Raw genomic sequence first — 18408 nt, forward strand, 5'->3', positions numbered from 1 at the left:
ATACAGCATACACCTCTGGAAATCTCCAAGACTGCCAGCGGGTTCAGCTGCTGAGGAACTGCAAGTTTCCAAGATGCAGGCTAACACATGTGTGTGTGTGAGGAGGCTTCCAAGTGTGGGTTCTGACCAAACTGGGAGAGGGGTTTAGTGAGAAGGGTTTCCATATCTAGGCTTAGATTCTGGGAGTGGGTTGGTTCAGCATAACCTACAGGGTGGGTATTTAGTCTAAGGTTTTTAAGCAAGTGTCCACAGTCACCTAATCTTTAAGCCGTAAGCGAGGGGAGTAGGGGTTGTCGTTTTGTGAGTGTAATAAAAGGAATCGATCTTTGACCAACCTGAACCGTTTCGTTTTGTCTGAGTCAATTATAATCTATCCATAGTAAATCCTTGTGTCTGAACTTGGGGTTGTGGGGCTCATGGTTCGCAGTATAATTCAGAAGGCCAACTGGGTGGCATCTGCTCACGGCCGGGTTACACAGTAATCCCGCTGGGGACGCTGCACATCGGGCATAGAAGGCCTATCTGACCTTGGTCCCTCTCTCTGTGTGGGATTACCCGCTAATCGACGGGCTAGACAGGAACTATTGGCAAAAGCTCCTGCCATCCAAAGGGAAACAACCTAAACCGGGGAGGTTTAAAGCACGGGTCGACTCAAGGGAGAGTCATAGAGACACGGGCCACACAAAACACCCTACAGTACACCCAAGGAGGGTGTTCCAGGATTTTGATCCAGCGATGATAAAGGAACGGAGATATATTACCAAGTCAGGATGGTGTGTGACTTGGAGGGGAACCTGCAGGTAATGGTGTTTCCATGCGCCCGCTGCACTGGTCCTCCTAGGTGGTAGAGGTCGTAGGTTTGGGAAGTGCTGCCAAAGAAGCTTTGGCGAGTTGCTGAGTGCATCTTATAGATGGTACAAACTGTGGTGGAGCAAGTGAATGTTTAAGGTGGTGGATGGGGTGCCAATCAAGCGGGCTGCTTTGTCCTGGATGATATCGAGCTTCTTGATGTTATTGGAGCTGCACTCATCCAGGCAAGCAGAGAATATTCCATCACAGTATTTATGTGGCTGACCCAGTTAAGCTTCTGGTCAATGGTGACCCCCAGGATGCTGATGATGGGAGATTCAGTGATGGTAATCCCGTTGAATGTCATGGGGAGGTGGCTAGACTCTCTTGTTGGAGATGGTCATTGCCTTGCACTTGTGTGGCACAAATATCTATTCTCCCTTCACAATTCATTGTTTACACTAGCCTGAAACTCTTGGTCCTCAGCGCCATCCCTTATTCCTGCTTATTCCAGACTCAAGCCATTTGACCTAAACTTCATTCTCCTTGGCCTCCTGACTCACACTCTTCCCTGTATACAATCCTAATTTCATCGGTTTGTCATATCTAATCCTTACTCCCCTTTTCTCTTGATTCTATGCCCTTTGGCTCCAAGCCCAAGCATTCTAGCTCATTAACATACACCCCCTTGCTTAATCCTACCTTGTAACTCAAATCTCTCAAAAAAAAATGAGCAGTATCAATGAGATACATGACTCCAGCTTTGTGAATTCACAACCCCTTGACTTATGCAGCAAATGTCACTTTGGTTGATTTTTGAGCAGCCCAATTGTATATCCTTTAAATAATAACCTTCCCATACTTCCAATATATTTCCCATTAAAGGAACAGCATCTTCAGTGACAGATGACCTTATTTAAGATGCTTCAAACTACCCAATCAGATTAATGATATTACCAGAGTTACACAAAAAAATTGTTCTTTACCTGTGCAACCAGCCAGTCTGTCAGCTTGTTTGCCATGACTACTGACTTATAAGTTCTCAGATGGTAGTCTTTATCCCTGTATATGAGAATCATATCAGTTAACAATATAGCTATACATGAAAACTCGACATGGCTCATGTTACAGATATTACACTAAAATCTGACAAATGTTTAGCAATAGTTGGCTCAACAAAGGCTGCACAAATATATAGAGGTTGACACTTGCGCCTTGGATACAGAGTTATAATGCAAACAGAACAATCTTAAGATTCATTGAACAACTATTTTGCTAAGAATTTAATTAAGTTGAACCATTAAATAATTAGATTAACTTGAAATGTCAAGATCACAGGGGGAACAAGATTTAGTTTAACCTAACATGCTCCTTAACAACAGCTTAGTTCATCAACATTCTTAAAATGGTGGAAAGAATTGTTCAGAAAGATATCGAGCACAGAAAGTGCTCCATCATTAGTTTTGGGACAATGTCAGTCTGCACTCAGTGCTATCATCAGTCTCGGAAATGTTTCCATTTCACAGGAAGGAAAGCCTATGTTACTTTTCATTACCTATTCAAACTTTGCAAATAAGTACCCCTCCCGATTACTAGGCCCACATTGCAGCCCAATTGATTTACAATCAGCTGGCGAGAAACTGAAGTGGGTTCCTCTATTGATGCCCCAATTCCTATTTTAAAAATTAGGAAATCCCTCACTAGCAATACTTCCTTATAAATTGAATTAGATTACACAGACAATACATATTTAACCCAATTAGAATATTTTTGTTTTTTAGTATGCATACATTACTTTAAAACACACATTTTTAGAAAACATTTTTATGAAGTAAAAATTTAAGATGATTCAAACACAGTTATTTGGGGTCACAGGGCATTGGTGATAACTATTTGTAGTAATGGTGTCTAATACAGGCAAACATGCACTACAAATTACAATCGCGTAAGATTTTAAGTCAAACAGACATTTAAAAAATATCTAAAGTGAATCAAAAAGATCCAGGATCCAGTGCTTACCGATCTAAATTTAATCAGTCGGGTGCCAGAAGATTCCATTTTAAATAAAGAAGTTTTTAGATGATCAGCACTTTACCAGAGTGAAGAAAGTCTGCAAACCTTGGAGTGAACTCCCAACACCCCACCCCAAACATAATAGTCTGTCTTTACTAATTAAAAAATGCAACTGAACTGATCTAGTCTCCCCTGAAAACTGTTATCCTTGTTTGCACATGCACCAGAGGATACTGTATTGTACTTTGGAATAGAACAATTCATTAAGAGGAATGAATTCCATGGCATAAATCTCCACTTTGCTTGCAAAACAGCTTTCTTCATAGTGTCATATCATTTGTGCAATAAAGGACAAATTCTAAAAGAGAAAAGCTTCACATTGAATTGTATTCTGGGATGAAATTTGTGTATGAAAAAGATTCAAATTCAATGGAAACATTTCCATATATTGTGGAGAGATATTCAAACAACAGCTGAAACATTATATGCCAATAACCAGACAAGTGCTGTGAGCAGACCTTTTCAGGGAACACTGCAGATCACTAAGGGGGTTAAACTAATTAACTTTGGTTTAATCATAAAGAAATCTCCTACCATTGCTGCTGTGTAGCCTGAAGTTGCTTCTATGTTATCGCAAAGTACATAACATATGCAATAGTAAGTTACTTGCAGCGTCCCAAGTGCTCAGTGATTTTGTCTATGAAACTGGCATCGAATTTTGTCTTTGTCATAGAAGTTCTCCTTTGTTTTCCGCCCCGCCCTCCACCCCGCCAGCTTTCACTCCTATAACTGAACTGCAACCAATGTGTGAGGTACCAAAAACAATGGAGTCAGTTGACACCAATGTTCTAATCTGCATTCATTTGCAGTTTAATAATTTCCATATTTAGCTGGTTTTGCAGAATCTCTGAACCAACTTGTGAGCACCTGATGGGTGTTCCTTGTTCAAAATGTTTAAAGTGCTGGTATATATAAATTATGACCTAGGCTTTTGGCCTTCCATACCCAATTTATCATCAGATCTGGAGCAGGCAGTGATGGAATTCGGGGATGCCTCCCATCAATATCCTGTCCTTTCAGGGTAACCTGTATGTAGGTTGCTGCATGATAAATATGTGCAAATGAGGAAAGCAGGGCCTCCACAGTGTTCCCCATCATTTGCTCTCTGCATCGCTAGATGCTGAAGCCATCTATTAGGCCCCAGCTTTCAGAGAACGTCAGAGGAGGCAACGTGGCATAAATGGAAGCAAGGCCTGTGCAAGCACTCTCAGAGCACAGCATGCATAAGTGTAAAGCCACTGTAATGGATTTGTTTCATGGGTTATTTGCTTAAGAATTCATAGTAACACATTATTATTAAGAACTTGTGGGTTTATTAACAAAGGTTGAACAATCACGCTACACATTACCAATTCATCCACTAGGCTCACAACTGCATACCTGGACCCAACTGACTGGGGTTTTATTGAGCCTTGTGAACATCATGTGATTGGCTAAGCCACTCACAATGCAACTGCTCTACAAACATGTGAGCATACTCAAAGGTGCATACATTACAGCCACATTTTTGCGATAATTTGTTGTTTTACAAAGGTAATCGCTGGCCACCTCTCTCCCATTGCGGCAGACCCTGAGGCTTGTTGCAGCAAATCCCCAGAGGCCGGGTGCCCATCTCCATATGAAAATGACCCTGGGCCAGAATTATGGCTAGGATCAGCAGGGCACCTCACCTCTCACTGAAGGTGTGGGAGGGAGTTAGTGAGAGAAGCAAGGCCCACATCTCTTAGTATGATGAACACTGACAATTGCCCATAGTTTGCTGTAGTAGTGAATCTAACAGTGTCTGCCATTAGTTAGATTAGCCCTTGCACATTCAGGTTTTTAAATTTTTTGCATAGCTTGTTGCTAAAAGTGCATACTGATAATGTTGCAGCGAGAGAAACCGAGCATTTGGGACCTGAGTGACGAGAACAAGCAACTGTGTATCTCCTTAAAATCAGATTGAAGGATTGTGAAATTAACAGTGCAAGGACTGAGAATGAAGTGTAAATTAGAGTGGGTAAATTCAATGCCAAATCAGGTACAGAAAAACAATAAGGTAAGGGAAAGAAAGATTGGGTTAAGAGAGAAACAAGAGACAGAAAGGAAAAGTAAAAAAAAAAGTTTTACATTTTTAAAATCTCCAACAATTAAAACCCGAAAGAATGAGACACCACACTTGTAATAGTTAATTTCCAGTACCAAAGAATTTGTCAGTAATTAACACTTATCACATTATTAAAAGGGTACTTAGACTGAAATGGACAAGACTTAACTTTCTGTGGCAAGTTTCGTTCATATCTACCGCGCAAATACAGCAACGTCATGCCACTCAATGCATTTCAATGGTAAACCAGACAGCGAGGTGCCGTTTTCATGAAACTAATGGCGGAGCAGTGCAACTGTAACAGTAACTTTTGGATTTCCGCAATTAATTGCACATCTGCCCTCGCCTGAATTTGCAGTAACATTTGCACAAAAATAAAAGAGAGCAACATTTGGTTCATCGTTATTTTGAAAGCAAATTATGGTAGTAGGTTTTTTCTCATTTTCAACTCCAAAAACATATGCCATTGTTTGTTTAATTTGCAGTGATGCTCCCCTTCATTTGCGATAAGCATATGTTTTGAACGTAACACCAACTGGTTACTGTATCTTGCTATCAACAGCAAGCAATAGATTTGTTCGCACTTTAAACCTACAAGGATGTACAATGCTATAATTTTAAACTTTAATTTGAAATGGGAAAAGTTGTTTGAATAGTATCTAATAATTAGGCTCCACTCATCATATCAGGAACAGGAATAGGCCATTCCATCCTTCCAGCCTGTTGTGCTATGCACTTTAAACAAAGAACACCAGTTTATCTGGACTCCACTGAACAGTTAAGTGCCACATTTCTCCTTAAACCACTGCAATCCTGTGGTGACAGTGGCCGAGAAATTTGGGGGTTAACGACGGCCATTAAGGCCCATATTAATGAAAACTTCACCTGGCTTCCGGCAAGTCCAGTGGAGTCCGCCATTATCGGCAGCGCTGCTGTTGCCAGCGCTCGCTAGAGAAATGGAAATAAGGCAGATCTTAATATCAATGAGTGTGCAATGTAGATTTGGCGCATGTTCTGCCATTTTCGACGTCACTGCTCCAATTACCGCCCTCTCTTAATCACGACCAGCTGCCCAAGCATTCAGCAGCAGCAAGGAGCACCGGACAGCGTTATTTAAAGGGATCATCAGCAACAACTTGCAACTGACATGGTTTCTCAGTTTTACTGGCTCTGTCTAAGTTTTTGCAACTCTTGCAGCTTTCCAAACTTGCTTAAAGCTTCTGAGTTCGCAGGGAGCGTTGCTACAAGTGGAGAACGCTTTCATTCTCATTAAAGGCTTCTGCTCACACCATTTGCTCACAGTCATGGGGGCTCTACTGGCAGTCCCCCTTGCACTCGAGTATCTTCAGGAGAGGGAACAGAGGCAGCGAAGAAGACAAGATGGTGAGCGCAGAGGGAGGCGGGGAGAGGTACTAGGGCTCTCAATAGGAGGCCTTACCCACCTAGAGAGTTCGGAGAGCATTTCTCTTATCTCCACTTAAGCAAAGAGCAATGTATTAGGAGGCTCTGCTTCACTATGGACATGGTTACTGCAACCAGACGTACCTCAGAGCAGGGTGACTACAGTTCTCTCAGTGACCTTCAAGGTCACCGTGGCCCTCAATTTTTTTGCCAGCGGATCCTTTCAGTCTGCAACAGGAGACAGAGCTAAAATTTTCCAGTTTGCCACCCACCGTTGCATCTGGGAGGTCACGGAGGCTCTGTACTCCAGGAGAAAGGGCTTCATTGTCTTCTCTCTGAACAGAAAGAAGCAGGACAAGCATGCATGTGGCTTTGCCAGGATAGTGGGCTACCCCTTGGTGCAGGGTTCAATCAATTGCACCCACATGGCTTTGCTGGCGCTGTATACCAATCCTGAGCTGTTGCGTAAACACAAAGGTCACCACTCTCTTAATGTGCAGTTGTTGTGTGATCACCTCATGATGTTGAGTGCTCCTATCCTGGCAGCAGTTAGGATGGCTTTATCTTATGTGCTGCCAGTCCGGTTTGCCAGAAATCTTCCAGCCACCATGTCAAACCCAAGGGTGGCAGCCCGGAAGCCCTGCACCTGGCTGATGACTCTCTACCACAATCCCATCATTCATACCCAGCACTCAAATATTGATATCCGTGCTGCCATCATCGTGAAAACCATCAGGGTACTCGAGTAACGGTTCCGCTGCCTTGACGGCTCGAGAGGAGCCCTCCAGTACGCAGCAGAGTGGGTGACCAATTCTGTGGTGGTCTGTTGCATGCTTCACAACCTGGACATCATGAAAGAGCAGCCCTTACCAGCCAGGGACTGCAGGACCACATCAGGAGGAGGAGCAAGGAGAGGAGGAGAAGAGGAAGAGGACGAGGAGGAAGAGGAAGAGAAAAAGGAGGGAGGGAGGAGGCAGGCAGCAGATCCCCATTCCGAATGGACTGTCCATGAATGCTTCATCAGACTCCGGAGTTCCAGTGATTTGGAACCCCAGATCCCCATTGCTCACCACTACCCCGTCACACCATCCCTCTGTCGCGGAACATCACAGCATCCTCCGAGGCACAGAGCTGAAATGAGAGCCACCACAAAACACACATTGCAAACAAAAATCATACATTTATCCGAATGCTATCAAAATTACAATATCAACTAATCACCCTTGTGCATTCCCTCAGTGTCTGTCATTTGTGTGCTTTTATCTACTCTAGTGCTCCTATGCAGTGCTACCCCAGTGGCTGCAGCAAGGCTGGTGGAAGGCTGCTGAGTTTCCGTGGGAGAGACTACAGATGGTCTTGCACGACGACCTTGACAAGATGTGGACCTAGAAGACCCAACAGTAGACTGCCCACCTTGACATGGGCAGCAGCAGTCTGGGCTGATAGGCAGTACAAAGGGCAATGGTGGAGTGGCAGTGGTGGGAGTAGCAATACTGTCATCCTGAGAGAGAACAGCAGGCTCTTGCTCCACAGACCCAATGCCACTCCCCCAAGGCAGCGCCTCAGCATTCGTAGCAATCTGTTGGAGGACAGATTGCTGGCCTGCTGCGACACCTTGAAAGCCCCTTTCGACACTCGTAAATGCAGTGATGGTCGCAGCAGACTGAGCTTGAGTGGCAGCAAACTGAGCCTGCAGGAGAACAGTCTGCGTTTCCACTGCAGCACTGAGATGTTGAGTCACTTCCGCCTATGTTGCAATGGAAGCCGCGACATTACCAATCACACGCAGCATCATGGCTGGTTCCACAAGGTCTCTCCTGGAGTTATCCATCACTTCCATCCTGGAAATCAAGGGCTCCAAGCTCTGTGCCAAGCCCCGCCCAATGTTAGAGATGGACTCCTCCATGCTCGACACTGACAAGAGGCTCTCTGGCAGGCTTGACATTGCACCTAGCATTTCCATGTGCATGCCCATCACCCTTCTTCTGAAGACTGCCCCATCAAGGTCCTCATCTGAGTCGTGTGTAGCAGAACTTATGCGCGAACTCGCCCTCCGGGGAGCTGGCACCCTAGCTACCTTTTTCCCTGGCCTTGCTGCGGCGACTCATTCCCGGCGTCTCACCATGTGCAATCCCACCTCTATACCACCCTACGTAGTGCCAATTTCTGAGCTGGTGTCTGCAAGTGTCAAGTGCAGTGCCAGTGTTTCTTCTCGTTCATGTCCTCCTTCAGTTTGCAATGATGAGGGACAGGCTGGCCTACTGGCAGTTTGTCGGTATCTGAAAGCAGAAAGGCACAAGGGTCGGATTGTGGGGAGGGGAGGAGGGGAAAGCAAAATATCATGCATACACCATCAGCAGCTTTACATGAGAAGAGATTGTTTGATGAGGGGGAAATGGGATGTGAGAAGAAGGATTCGATATGACCATACCATCATTATCAGCAACGGCTTCAACTTCTACACTGGCCACGGACTCCGTCACTGCCTCTCCAATAATTTCAAGCACCGATTCCTCCAGGTCGGTGAGGTTCTGAATTGTAATTTGGCTACTTCCCATCAGCCACTGCTCCCTCCTGTTCTGTGCCACCTTTGCCTGTGAGAGAAAGGGAAGTGTGTCATTGAGCAGAATGCAACGTGTTTGGGTGATGTGCCTGCCATAGCTGAATAGCTGTCAGTGTGTGCAAGGTGTGAGATGTGGGTGTGAGTGTTGCAGCAGTGATAAGGTTGTGAGGGTGAAGTAAAGCCATGATTGTTAGGTATGAGTGGTGACAACTAGAGATTGTTGGTAGGTGAGTAATGGGGGTGTGGTGCATTGAGCAGTGTGTGAGGCTTGTGGTGCAGATGGTGGGATATTGTATTTGCTGAAGCCTTCACTCACCTTGAATTGCCGTGTGAGGTCACTAAACTTTCCCCCCACCGGATTTATGTCCTTGGGACCACACTGGGGGCCATGACAGAGTCAGCTATCACCTCCCACAGCTTTCTGCAAATGACTTTGAATGGCCTCCTTCCACCCTGCGGCTATAGAACAGCCTGTCTTCATTGCCCGGTCAGGACCAAGGTCTCCAGTGCAGCACCTGAAAATCTTCTTGCTCGCTCCCTTGGTTGCTCTGCCATGGCTTGCTCTACAATGACAATGAGATGCTTCTGCAACAAAGCACCTCCCCTTTAAGTCGTGCAGAGAGACTAGGCCAAACATTATTGGCCATTAGACTGCACCCGACATTGGCCACCCACCCTCACCCCTGTTGTGTGCTAAGCCAATCAGCAGCATGTTTAGCGCTGAGATCGGCACTCCAATCATTATAATGAGCAGGCAGCACGAATTTTGCGTGCTGCCTGCACCACTTGAGCGGGCACAGGCAAATAGCGTTGGCCCATGACACCAGCCATTTTCGATCATATCCAATTACTAGGCCAGTGTTTCCACAATAGCATTAAATAGGACCATCCAACATTTCTCTTATAATTCGGTTTAGTTGCAGTTTTTTTGCAACTAAGTAGGCATTAAGGGGGAGAAATTCAGTTGGATAGTGTCCCTCAGTTTGCAGCCATGAGCCCCGCCATTCACGCCACTCAGCAAATTCAGTGTGCCGGTACCGACGGCGTACAGCAATATCACACGGGAGTGTAGCACCGGTGTGCAATGCCTCCCCCTAGTATCGACACGGATGCAAAATTTCGTTTGTGCTATACCTTTGGCGCCCCGTTGTGACACCGCCAGAGAAAGCTGGCTTGCAGAGCTGCCCCTGGGCAATAAGGGAAGGAATGACTGCATGAGGTAAGTGTGATTGATATATATTTTTTCTCTGCGATTTAATGTTATTTGGGGTTAGTAATGTAAACCGCTGACCTATACTAGAATTCAAACTTCCTTTTCATGTTCATCATTAAATCAAATGTTTGAAAAAATTAAAATATTTATGGGACTAGCTCTAAAGAAGGCAGTAAACCAATGAAATGTCTATTGTTTACCAGCTCACTGGATTCGTCAGGTTTGATTGGAACTCTGTTCAAACTGACACTATATAAATTGAAATAATACTTTCTTTTACTTACTTTATCACAGAAGTAAAGAGACTATGGAGTCGATAGTAAAGCCTCACACCCTGTCAAACAAAAGAAAACATTATTCTTTTGCCTAGAAAAAAAATCACAAATAATTTAGAAACTCCAATTAGCAGTGTGTCGTATTTATCACCATCCCATTGTTTATTCTTCTCTGACTTCATGGATTATATTATTGAGGCCTTTCGATCGGATGTCGATTGCTCTTCTGTACCATGCTTTCTAAGTACTTCCTAAATTTCCTTAATCTTTGAACAAGTCTTGCCCTTTAATTGCAAGGGCATATTGCATAAAATGCATATTTGCATAAAATGTCACAACTCTCACTCCTTCCCTCCATTCCACTTTCTTTCTCTCCCTTCCTTCTCCTCCTCTTCTCTGACCCATGCCCACACACTCCACTCCCCTTGTCCACTATCTCTTTCCGATTGTCTATCCACCTTCTCACCTTTTCTCGCTTGCCTCACCTCCGTCCCGTCCCCCTCTGCTCTTCTCTCCCTCCCCTCCTCTCTTCCCTTCCTCAGCTCTCAATCTCTCCATTTCCTCCTCCCCTCCTCCACACTTCCCATCCTCTCCCCTCATCTCCTCTCCACCTTACCCATTCCTGTCCCCCGACTAGTTCTCATCCTCACTCTCCTCTCTCCCTCTACCCTCTGTCTCCTCTCCTCGCCCCCTCTTTACCACACCAAATTCCCCCTCTCCCCCATCCTCACCATATCCCCTGCACACCCTCTCATTTCCTCCTTTCTTCTTCTCTTCCCCCCTTCCCTCCTGAAAAATGCCCTTGGTCTTGACCGCTGGTGTGCAATATCTCAGCAAATCGACTAATCTATATTAGAAATGTAACAACAACAACTTGTGTTTATATTACGCCCTTAACATAATAAAACATCCGAAGGCACTTCACAGGAGCGTTATAAAACAAAATTTGACACCTTGCCACATAAGGAGAAATTTGGGCAGAATTGGTCAAAGAGGTAAGTTTTAAGGAGCGTCTTAAAGGGGGAAACAGAGGTAGAGAAGCAGAGAGGTTTAGGGAGGGAATTCCAGAGCTTAGGGCCTTGGCAGCTGAAGACTCGGCCACCAATGGTGGAGTGATTAAAATTAGAGATGCTCAAGAGGCCATAATTAGAGGAGCGCAGATATCTCGGAGGGTTGTGGAGCTGGAGGACATTACAGAGATAGGGAGGGGCGAGGCCATGGACGGATTTGAAAACAAGAGTGAGAATTTCAAATTTGTGACATTGCTAAATCAGGAGCCAGTGTAGGTCAGCTAGCACAGGGCTGAAGGGTGAATGGGATTTGGTGCAAGTTAGGACACAGGCAGCCGAGTTTTGGATGAGCATATAGGGTTCATGTAGAGTAGAACATGAAAGGAGTGCATTGGAATAGTCAAGTCTAGAGGTAACAAAGACATGGGTGGGGATCAACAGCAGATGAGCTGAGGGAGGTACGGAGTTGGGCAATGTTACGGAGATGTAAATAGGCGGTTTTAGTTCTGGCACAGATATGTGGTTGGAAGCTCATTTCAGGGTCAAATATGATACCAAGGTTGCGAGCAGTCTGGTTCAGCATCAGACAGATGTTAGGGAGAGGTATGGAGTCGGTGGCTAGGGAACTGAAGTTTGTGGTCAATCGTGTCAAAGGTGCAGTCCCACCCAGCTGGACGACAGTAGAGAGGCGTTGGAGAAGGATGAAGTGGTCAACCGTGTCAAAGGCTGTAGTCTAGATGTTGAATAATAGATACAAATCTTGGACTCTCTTCGGTCTTCTGTAAGGGATACCAATGTAGGATGTATTAAGCCTGAATATTCCTTTACTGGGAACCTTAATACCAGACAGAAACACCGCTTAAAGATTTTGGTTTCATCGGGCCCGAAATGCAGGGGACTGGGGAGGGTGCAAAGCGGGTGTATTGCCACCAGGATCGGGGGATATTTGAGGTGTGACGGTTACATCCAATTGCAGCCCAAATTCAAATTTTGGGAGGAGGCAGGTAATGCTTCGACCTGCACCTTTTCCATCCTAGGACTGTTTATGGACATAGCCGGGCTACTCCAGAATTCTGCTCATTATTCCTGTTAAGCCCAATGAGTTGTTTGCCAGCTTAGAGTTGGCATGAGTCCAATCGAGGGTCTATTTATCATCATAGACAGTCTATCGGGGTCGAGGATGACTTGCTTCCACACTGAAAATGAGTACCCAGGTGACTGATGAACTCATTTTAAACAGTGGAAGATGCCTGTGCGTGAATTCTTGTAACGTGGGTAGGCCGATGGTCTATTATAGATGAATTTGAATAGTGCTTTGGTCCACACAGTGTATATTTAAAGTGCTCCAACTTTTTCCTCAACAATTGCCACAAAGTATTGTCGGACATAACTATCAAATCTTCCCAATACTGTTTGAGAGCCTGAAAACAGCTGTTCGCGCCTCACAATTCATCACAGCCAATGTCTTCTGCGCACCCACAAGGTTTAAACATGTGCTCAGAGGAGCTGAGCCATGATACATCATAAGACGAGTATAACTAGCTTCACAGAAGTGGATTTTGCAGTACTAGTGCAAACAACAGCTAGGAAAGTGTATTGTTTGGTCCAAAGGTGGACAGTTGGCAACTATTACCCATTGTAATTGTTTCTATCCTACCGGTTTGAACATATGCCATTCATCACTTCAATACTGCTCTGTTCAATTTGCAATTCATCAAAAACCTTGGAAATGCTACACTGCCTGATTAAAATGTAACATTTTCCCCCAAACTTCAAGCTTTCTGCAGCATGGAAAGTTGTTCATTTCCCAATGGTCTGGTTTCCACAACAAGTATAGCACTTTTATCACCAATAAACTCACACCAGCTAATTAGCATTAGACTATGTTTTTCCTAAAGATTAATAAAGCTATAGAAGAAAGCATGGAACATCAAATGCTTATTAGTCCTGTTTATGAATTCATTCTCTGGATGTGGGTGTCACTGGCATGGGCAGCATTTATTGCCTATCCCTAATTGCCCTTGAGAAGGTGAACTTTATGCTTGAACTGCTGCAGTCCATCTGACAAAGATACTTCCACAATGCTGTTAGAGTTCCAGGATTTTGACCCAGAGACAATGAATAAATGGAGATACATGTCCAAGTCAGCATGGTGTAGGATTTGGAGAGATTTGTTTAATGAGCCTGTTCTTTCCAACAGACCGTGTATAATAAGCACCCATTGTGGATTCGACTTGACTGATTATGTCAAGAAAGTGTCTAACCACAGATAGAGCTCTGTACAATTCTCCCCAATTCGTAAAAGCAATTGAGCAAATCTCCAGGATATCAGACAATCATTATATTCTTCAACTCTGACCAAGTTGCATTTCACTGATTACATTTTTATTCTTCTAGCAGCAGAGTCTTCACGTACAGCATTTGGTCATCCAGGTCTACAGTTAACCTTACAATCTCAATCCAATTCTAAATTAGAGATTCATTCAGTTTATTTTTAAAGGTACTAACTGACCAGCAGTAACTGACCAGCAGTCAGTTAAGGGGACTCCAATAGTAAGGAAAACAGATGTAATCACTAATTTTGTTTTAAGATGATTAATTCTGTATTTACATAGAAACATAGAAAATAGGTGCAGGAGTAGGCCATTCGGCCCTTCGAGCCTGCACCACCATTCAATATGATCATGGCTGATCATGCAACTTCAGTACCCCATGCCTGCTTTCTCTCCATACCCCTTGATCCCTTTAGCCGTAAGGGGCACATCTAACTACCTTTTGAATATATCTAATGAACTGGCCTCAACAACTTTCTGTGGTAGAGAATTCCACAGGTTCACAATTCTCTGGGTGAAGAAGTTTCTCCTCATCTCGGTCCTAAATGGCTTACCCCTTATCCTTAGACTGTGACCCCTGGTTCTGGACTTCCCCAACATCGAGAACATTCTTCCTGCATCTAACCTGTCCAATCCCGTCAGAATTTTATATGTTTCTATGAGATCCCCTCTCATGCTTCTAAATTCCAGTAACTATAAGCCTAGTCGATCCAGTCTTTCTTCATATGTCAGTCCTGCCATCCGGGAAATCAGTCTGGTGAACCTTTGCTGCACTCCCTCAATAGCAAGAATGTCCTTCCTCAGGTTAGGAGACCAAAACTGCACACAATACTCAAGGTGTGGTCTCACCAGGGCCCTCTACAGCTGCAGTAAGACCTCCCTGCTCCTATACTCAAATCCCCTTGCTATGAAGACCAGCATGCCAGTAGCTTTCTTTACTGCCTGCTGTACCTGCATGCCTTCCTTCAATGATTGATGTACCATGACACCCAGGTCTCGTTGCACCTCCCCTTTTAATAATCTGTCACCATTCAGATAATAATCTGCCTTTCTGTTTTTGCCACCAAAGTGGATAACCTCACACTTATCCACATTATATTGCATCTGCCATGCATTTGCCCATTCACCTAACCTGTCCAATTCCCCCTGCAGCCTCCTAGCATCCTCCTCGCAGCTCGCACTGCCACCCAGCTTAGTGTCATCTGCAAACTTGGAGATATTACATTCAATTCTTTCGTCTAAATCATTAATGTTTCTAGTAAATAGCTGGGGTCCCAGCACTGAACCCTGCGGCACCCCACTAATCACTGCCTTCCATTCTGAAAAGGACCCTTTTATTCCCACTCTTTGCTTCCTGTCTGCCAACCAGTTCTCTATCCACTTCAATACATACCCCCAATATCTTGTGCCTTAATTTTGCAAACCAATCTCTTGTGTGGGACCTTGTCAAAAGCCTTTTGAAAGTCCAAATATACACATCCACTGGTTCTCCCTTGTCCACTCTACTAGTTACATCCTCAAAAAATTCTAGCAGATTTGTCAAGCATGATTTCCCTTTCATAAATCCATGTTGACTTGGACCAATCCTGTCACTGCTTTCCATCTTTAATAATTGATTCCAGCATTTTTCCCACCACCGATGTCAGGCTAACCGGTCTATAATTCCCTGTTTTCTCTCTCCCTCCTTTTTTAAAAAGTGGGGTTACATTAGCTATCCTCCAATCCATAGGAACTGAACCAGAGTCCATGGAATGTTGGGAAATAACCACCAATGCATCTACTATTTCTAGGGCCACTTCCTTAAATACTCTGGGATGCAGACTATCAGGCCTTGGGGATTTATCGGCCTTCAGTCCCATTAATTTCCCTAACATCATTTCCTGACTAATAAGGATTTCCCTCAGTTCCCCCTTCTTGCTAGACCCTCGGTCCCCTAGTATTTTCCAAAGGTTATTCGTGTCTTCCTTAGTGAAGCCAGAACAAAAGTATTTGTTCAAATGGTCTGCCATTTCTTTGTTCCCCATTATGAATTCACCTGATTCTGACTGCAAGGGACCTACATTAGTCTTCACTAATCTTTTTCTCTTTACACATCTATAGAAGCTTTTGCAGTCAGTTTTTATGTTCTCTGCAAGCTTACTCTCATACTCTATTTTCCTCCCCCTAATTAAACCCTTAGTCTTCCGCTGCTGAATTCTAAATTTCTCCCAGTCCTCAGGTTTGCTGCTTTTTCTGGCCAATTTATATGCCTCTTCCTTGGATTTAACACTTTCCCTAATTTCCCTTGTTAGCCACGGTTGAGCCACCTTCCCTTTTTTATTCTTATGCCACACAGGGATGTACAATTGTTGTAGTTCATCCATGTGATATTTAAATATCTGCCATTGCCTATCCACCGTCAACCCTTTAAGTATCATTCTCCAGTCTATCCTAACCAATTCACGTCTCATATCGTTGAAATTTCCTTTCTTTAAGCTCAGGACCCTAGTCTCTGAATGAACTGTGTCACTCTCCATTTTGATGAAGAATTCTACCATATTATGGTCACTCTTCCCCAAAGGGCCCCGCACAACCAGATTGCTAATTAATCCTCTCTCGTTACACAAGACCCAGCCTAGGATGGCCTGCTCTCTAGTTGGCCCCTCGACATATTGGTCTAGAAAACCATCCCTTATACACTCCAGGAAATCCTCCTCCACAGCATTGCTACCAGTTTGGTTAGCACAATCAACATGAAGATTAAAGTCACCCATGATAACTGCTGTACCCTTATTGCACGCGTCTCTAATTTCCTGTTTGATGCCATCCTCAACCTCCCTACTACTGTTTGGTGGTCTGTACACAACTCCCACTGCCCTTTGGTGTTTTGCAGCTCTACCCATATGGATCCATTTAGGTCATCTAGTTTTATAATTTAGGTTCACAAAAAAATTTAGAAGGTAAATCCTATACCAAACTTATAATGAAGATGCCTACAATGAATGTAATGAAATTATCAAATCTACTTTAGAATACCGAGCTTGAAAAATCCGGGAGAGCTGTGAGCATCCAAAATTTTCATAACATTATACTCTTATGGGACATGACCCTAGCAAATGAAATACTTGGAATTCATCCAAATAACACAGAAACCAAAGGGGTTACGTGCAATGTATAAGTGGATCATTCACTGACTTTTAATAAAAGATGCAGAATTATTGCTGTTGTTTTTGATTATCACTTGGAACCAAAGAGGTTGAAATGATAATGGGAAAGTTTTACCATATTCAAGAACTTTAATTCTGCTGCTTAAAGCTGTGTGATTCCACAATTTATTTGTTAGATTGCCAGGATATTTACATTATTACTGCATGACAATTGTTTGGTCAGTATAAATAGCAACATTGCAAACATATTTATATAATTTTAGAATGTGTGCACAAGTTTGCTATTTTTTTTAAACAATTAAACCTGCTCAAAAGCATTTATGATGTCACTACACATAGCAACCAAAGGAACTTTCATCCTTACATGCCACGGCCAAAATCCTTAATTTGTCATTTATTGTACCATCTAAAAAAAATCTGTAAAACATCCCATTTTATTTATAATAATTACGTTAATGATTCCACTTTATTGATCTGTTCTCTAAGATGGTAATGGTACTCAGTTTGTAACCAGATCTCCAAACATCTAATACAAAAGCAAAATACTCAGATGCTGGAAATTTGGAATAAAAACAGAAAATGCTGAAAATACTCAGCATGTCAGGCAGCATCAGTGGAGAGAGAAACAGAGTTAATGTTTCAGATTGATGACCTTTCGTCAGAAGTTCTGACAAAACGTTAACTCTGTTTCTCTCTCTGCAGATGCTGCCGAACCTGCTGAGAATTCTCAGCATTTTCTGTTTTTACTCCAAACAGCTAAGCTATTCATGCATTTAACACAGCAACAGAGCACATATATTTCTATTAAAGTTACTTAAAAATTGGATCTCACCGCTGGTAGATGCTGAATGTAAACTTCAGCAATAATATTATTCGTAAAAAGATCTCAGGCTAATATTAAACCATACAGCAGGTTGGAATAAATTTCAGCATTTTCCAACAGGTAATGCGCATTTCAAAAGGAATATGATCTAAAATTAACAAACTTACCAACAACTTTTAAAAAGTTTTCCAATAACTATTAAGAGATGCATTTACGTAAATGGAATAGACAGTTTTTAACCTTACAAAAATGTAATAGAAAATCCTATTCTCTACATTTTGTAAAATGTTTTTTTGTTGAGTCTTTCTCCCAGCAATGTGAAAATGTCAATGCTGGGGAATGGTATACCTTTCCACTATGAACATCCAGTATCGATATCATGCACTCCTTGGATGCATGCAGAGTGAGCTCCATCTGTTTAGCTCCAACAATATATGTCTTTAATATACTATTAATTCAGTTTGAATTCTTTCTACTTTATTACAATTATTTCATTACTGTCAATTTATAATTTGTTGTCAAATTATGTGTTGCTTAGTACTATGGTCCCATACCTCACCAAGTGCCCAATTTTGGCCATGACTTGCATCAATTTTTTTGGAGTAAGTTGTTTTTTTCTGGCGTAAGTTTAAAAAATGCCATTTTCCCCAAAGAATTTGCTCCAGAGTAAGTCAGTTAGGTACGATTTTTTTTTAG

At 43.2% G+C, this 18408-nt stretch overlaps 1 protein-coding gene across 1 annotated transcript in view; it reads right to left on the bottom strand.

Moving 5' to 3' along the window:
- Window positions 1-18408, bottom strand: part of prex2 (phosphatidylinositol-3,4,5-trisphosphate-dependent Rac exchange factor 2) — a 910511-nt gene that overhangs the window by 615497 nt on the left and 276606 nt on the right. Inside the window, exons 13-14 of the mRNA XM_070891336.1 lie at window positions 10410-10459; window positions 1776-1851 (exon numbers count right to left, since the gene is read on the bottom strand). Of these exons, the coding sequence (XP_070747437.1) occupies window positions 1776-1851; window positions 10410-10459 (126 nt within the window). The remainder of the gene's footprint in view (window positions 1-1775; window positions 1852-10409; window positions 10460-18408) is intronic.

The sequence above is a fragment of the Pristiophorus japonicus genome, chromosome 1 (genome assembly GCF_044704955.1).
Source record: "Pristiophorus japonicus isolate sPriJap1 chromosome 1, sPriJap1.hap1, whole genome shotgun sequence".
NCBI classification, from domain to species: Eukaryota; Metazoa; Chordata; class Chondrichthyes; family Pristiophoridae; genus Pristiophorus; species Pristiophorus japonicus.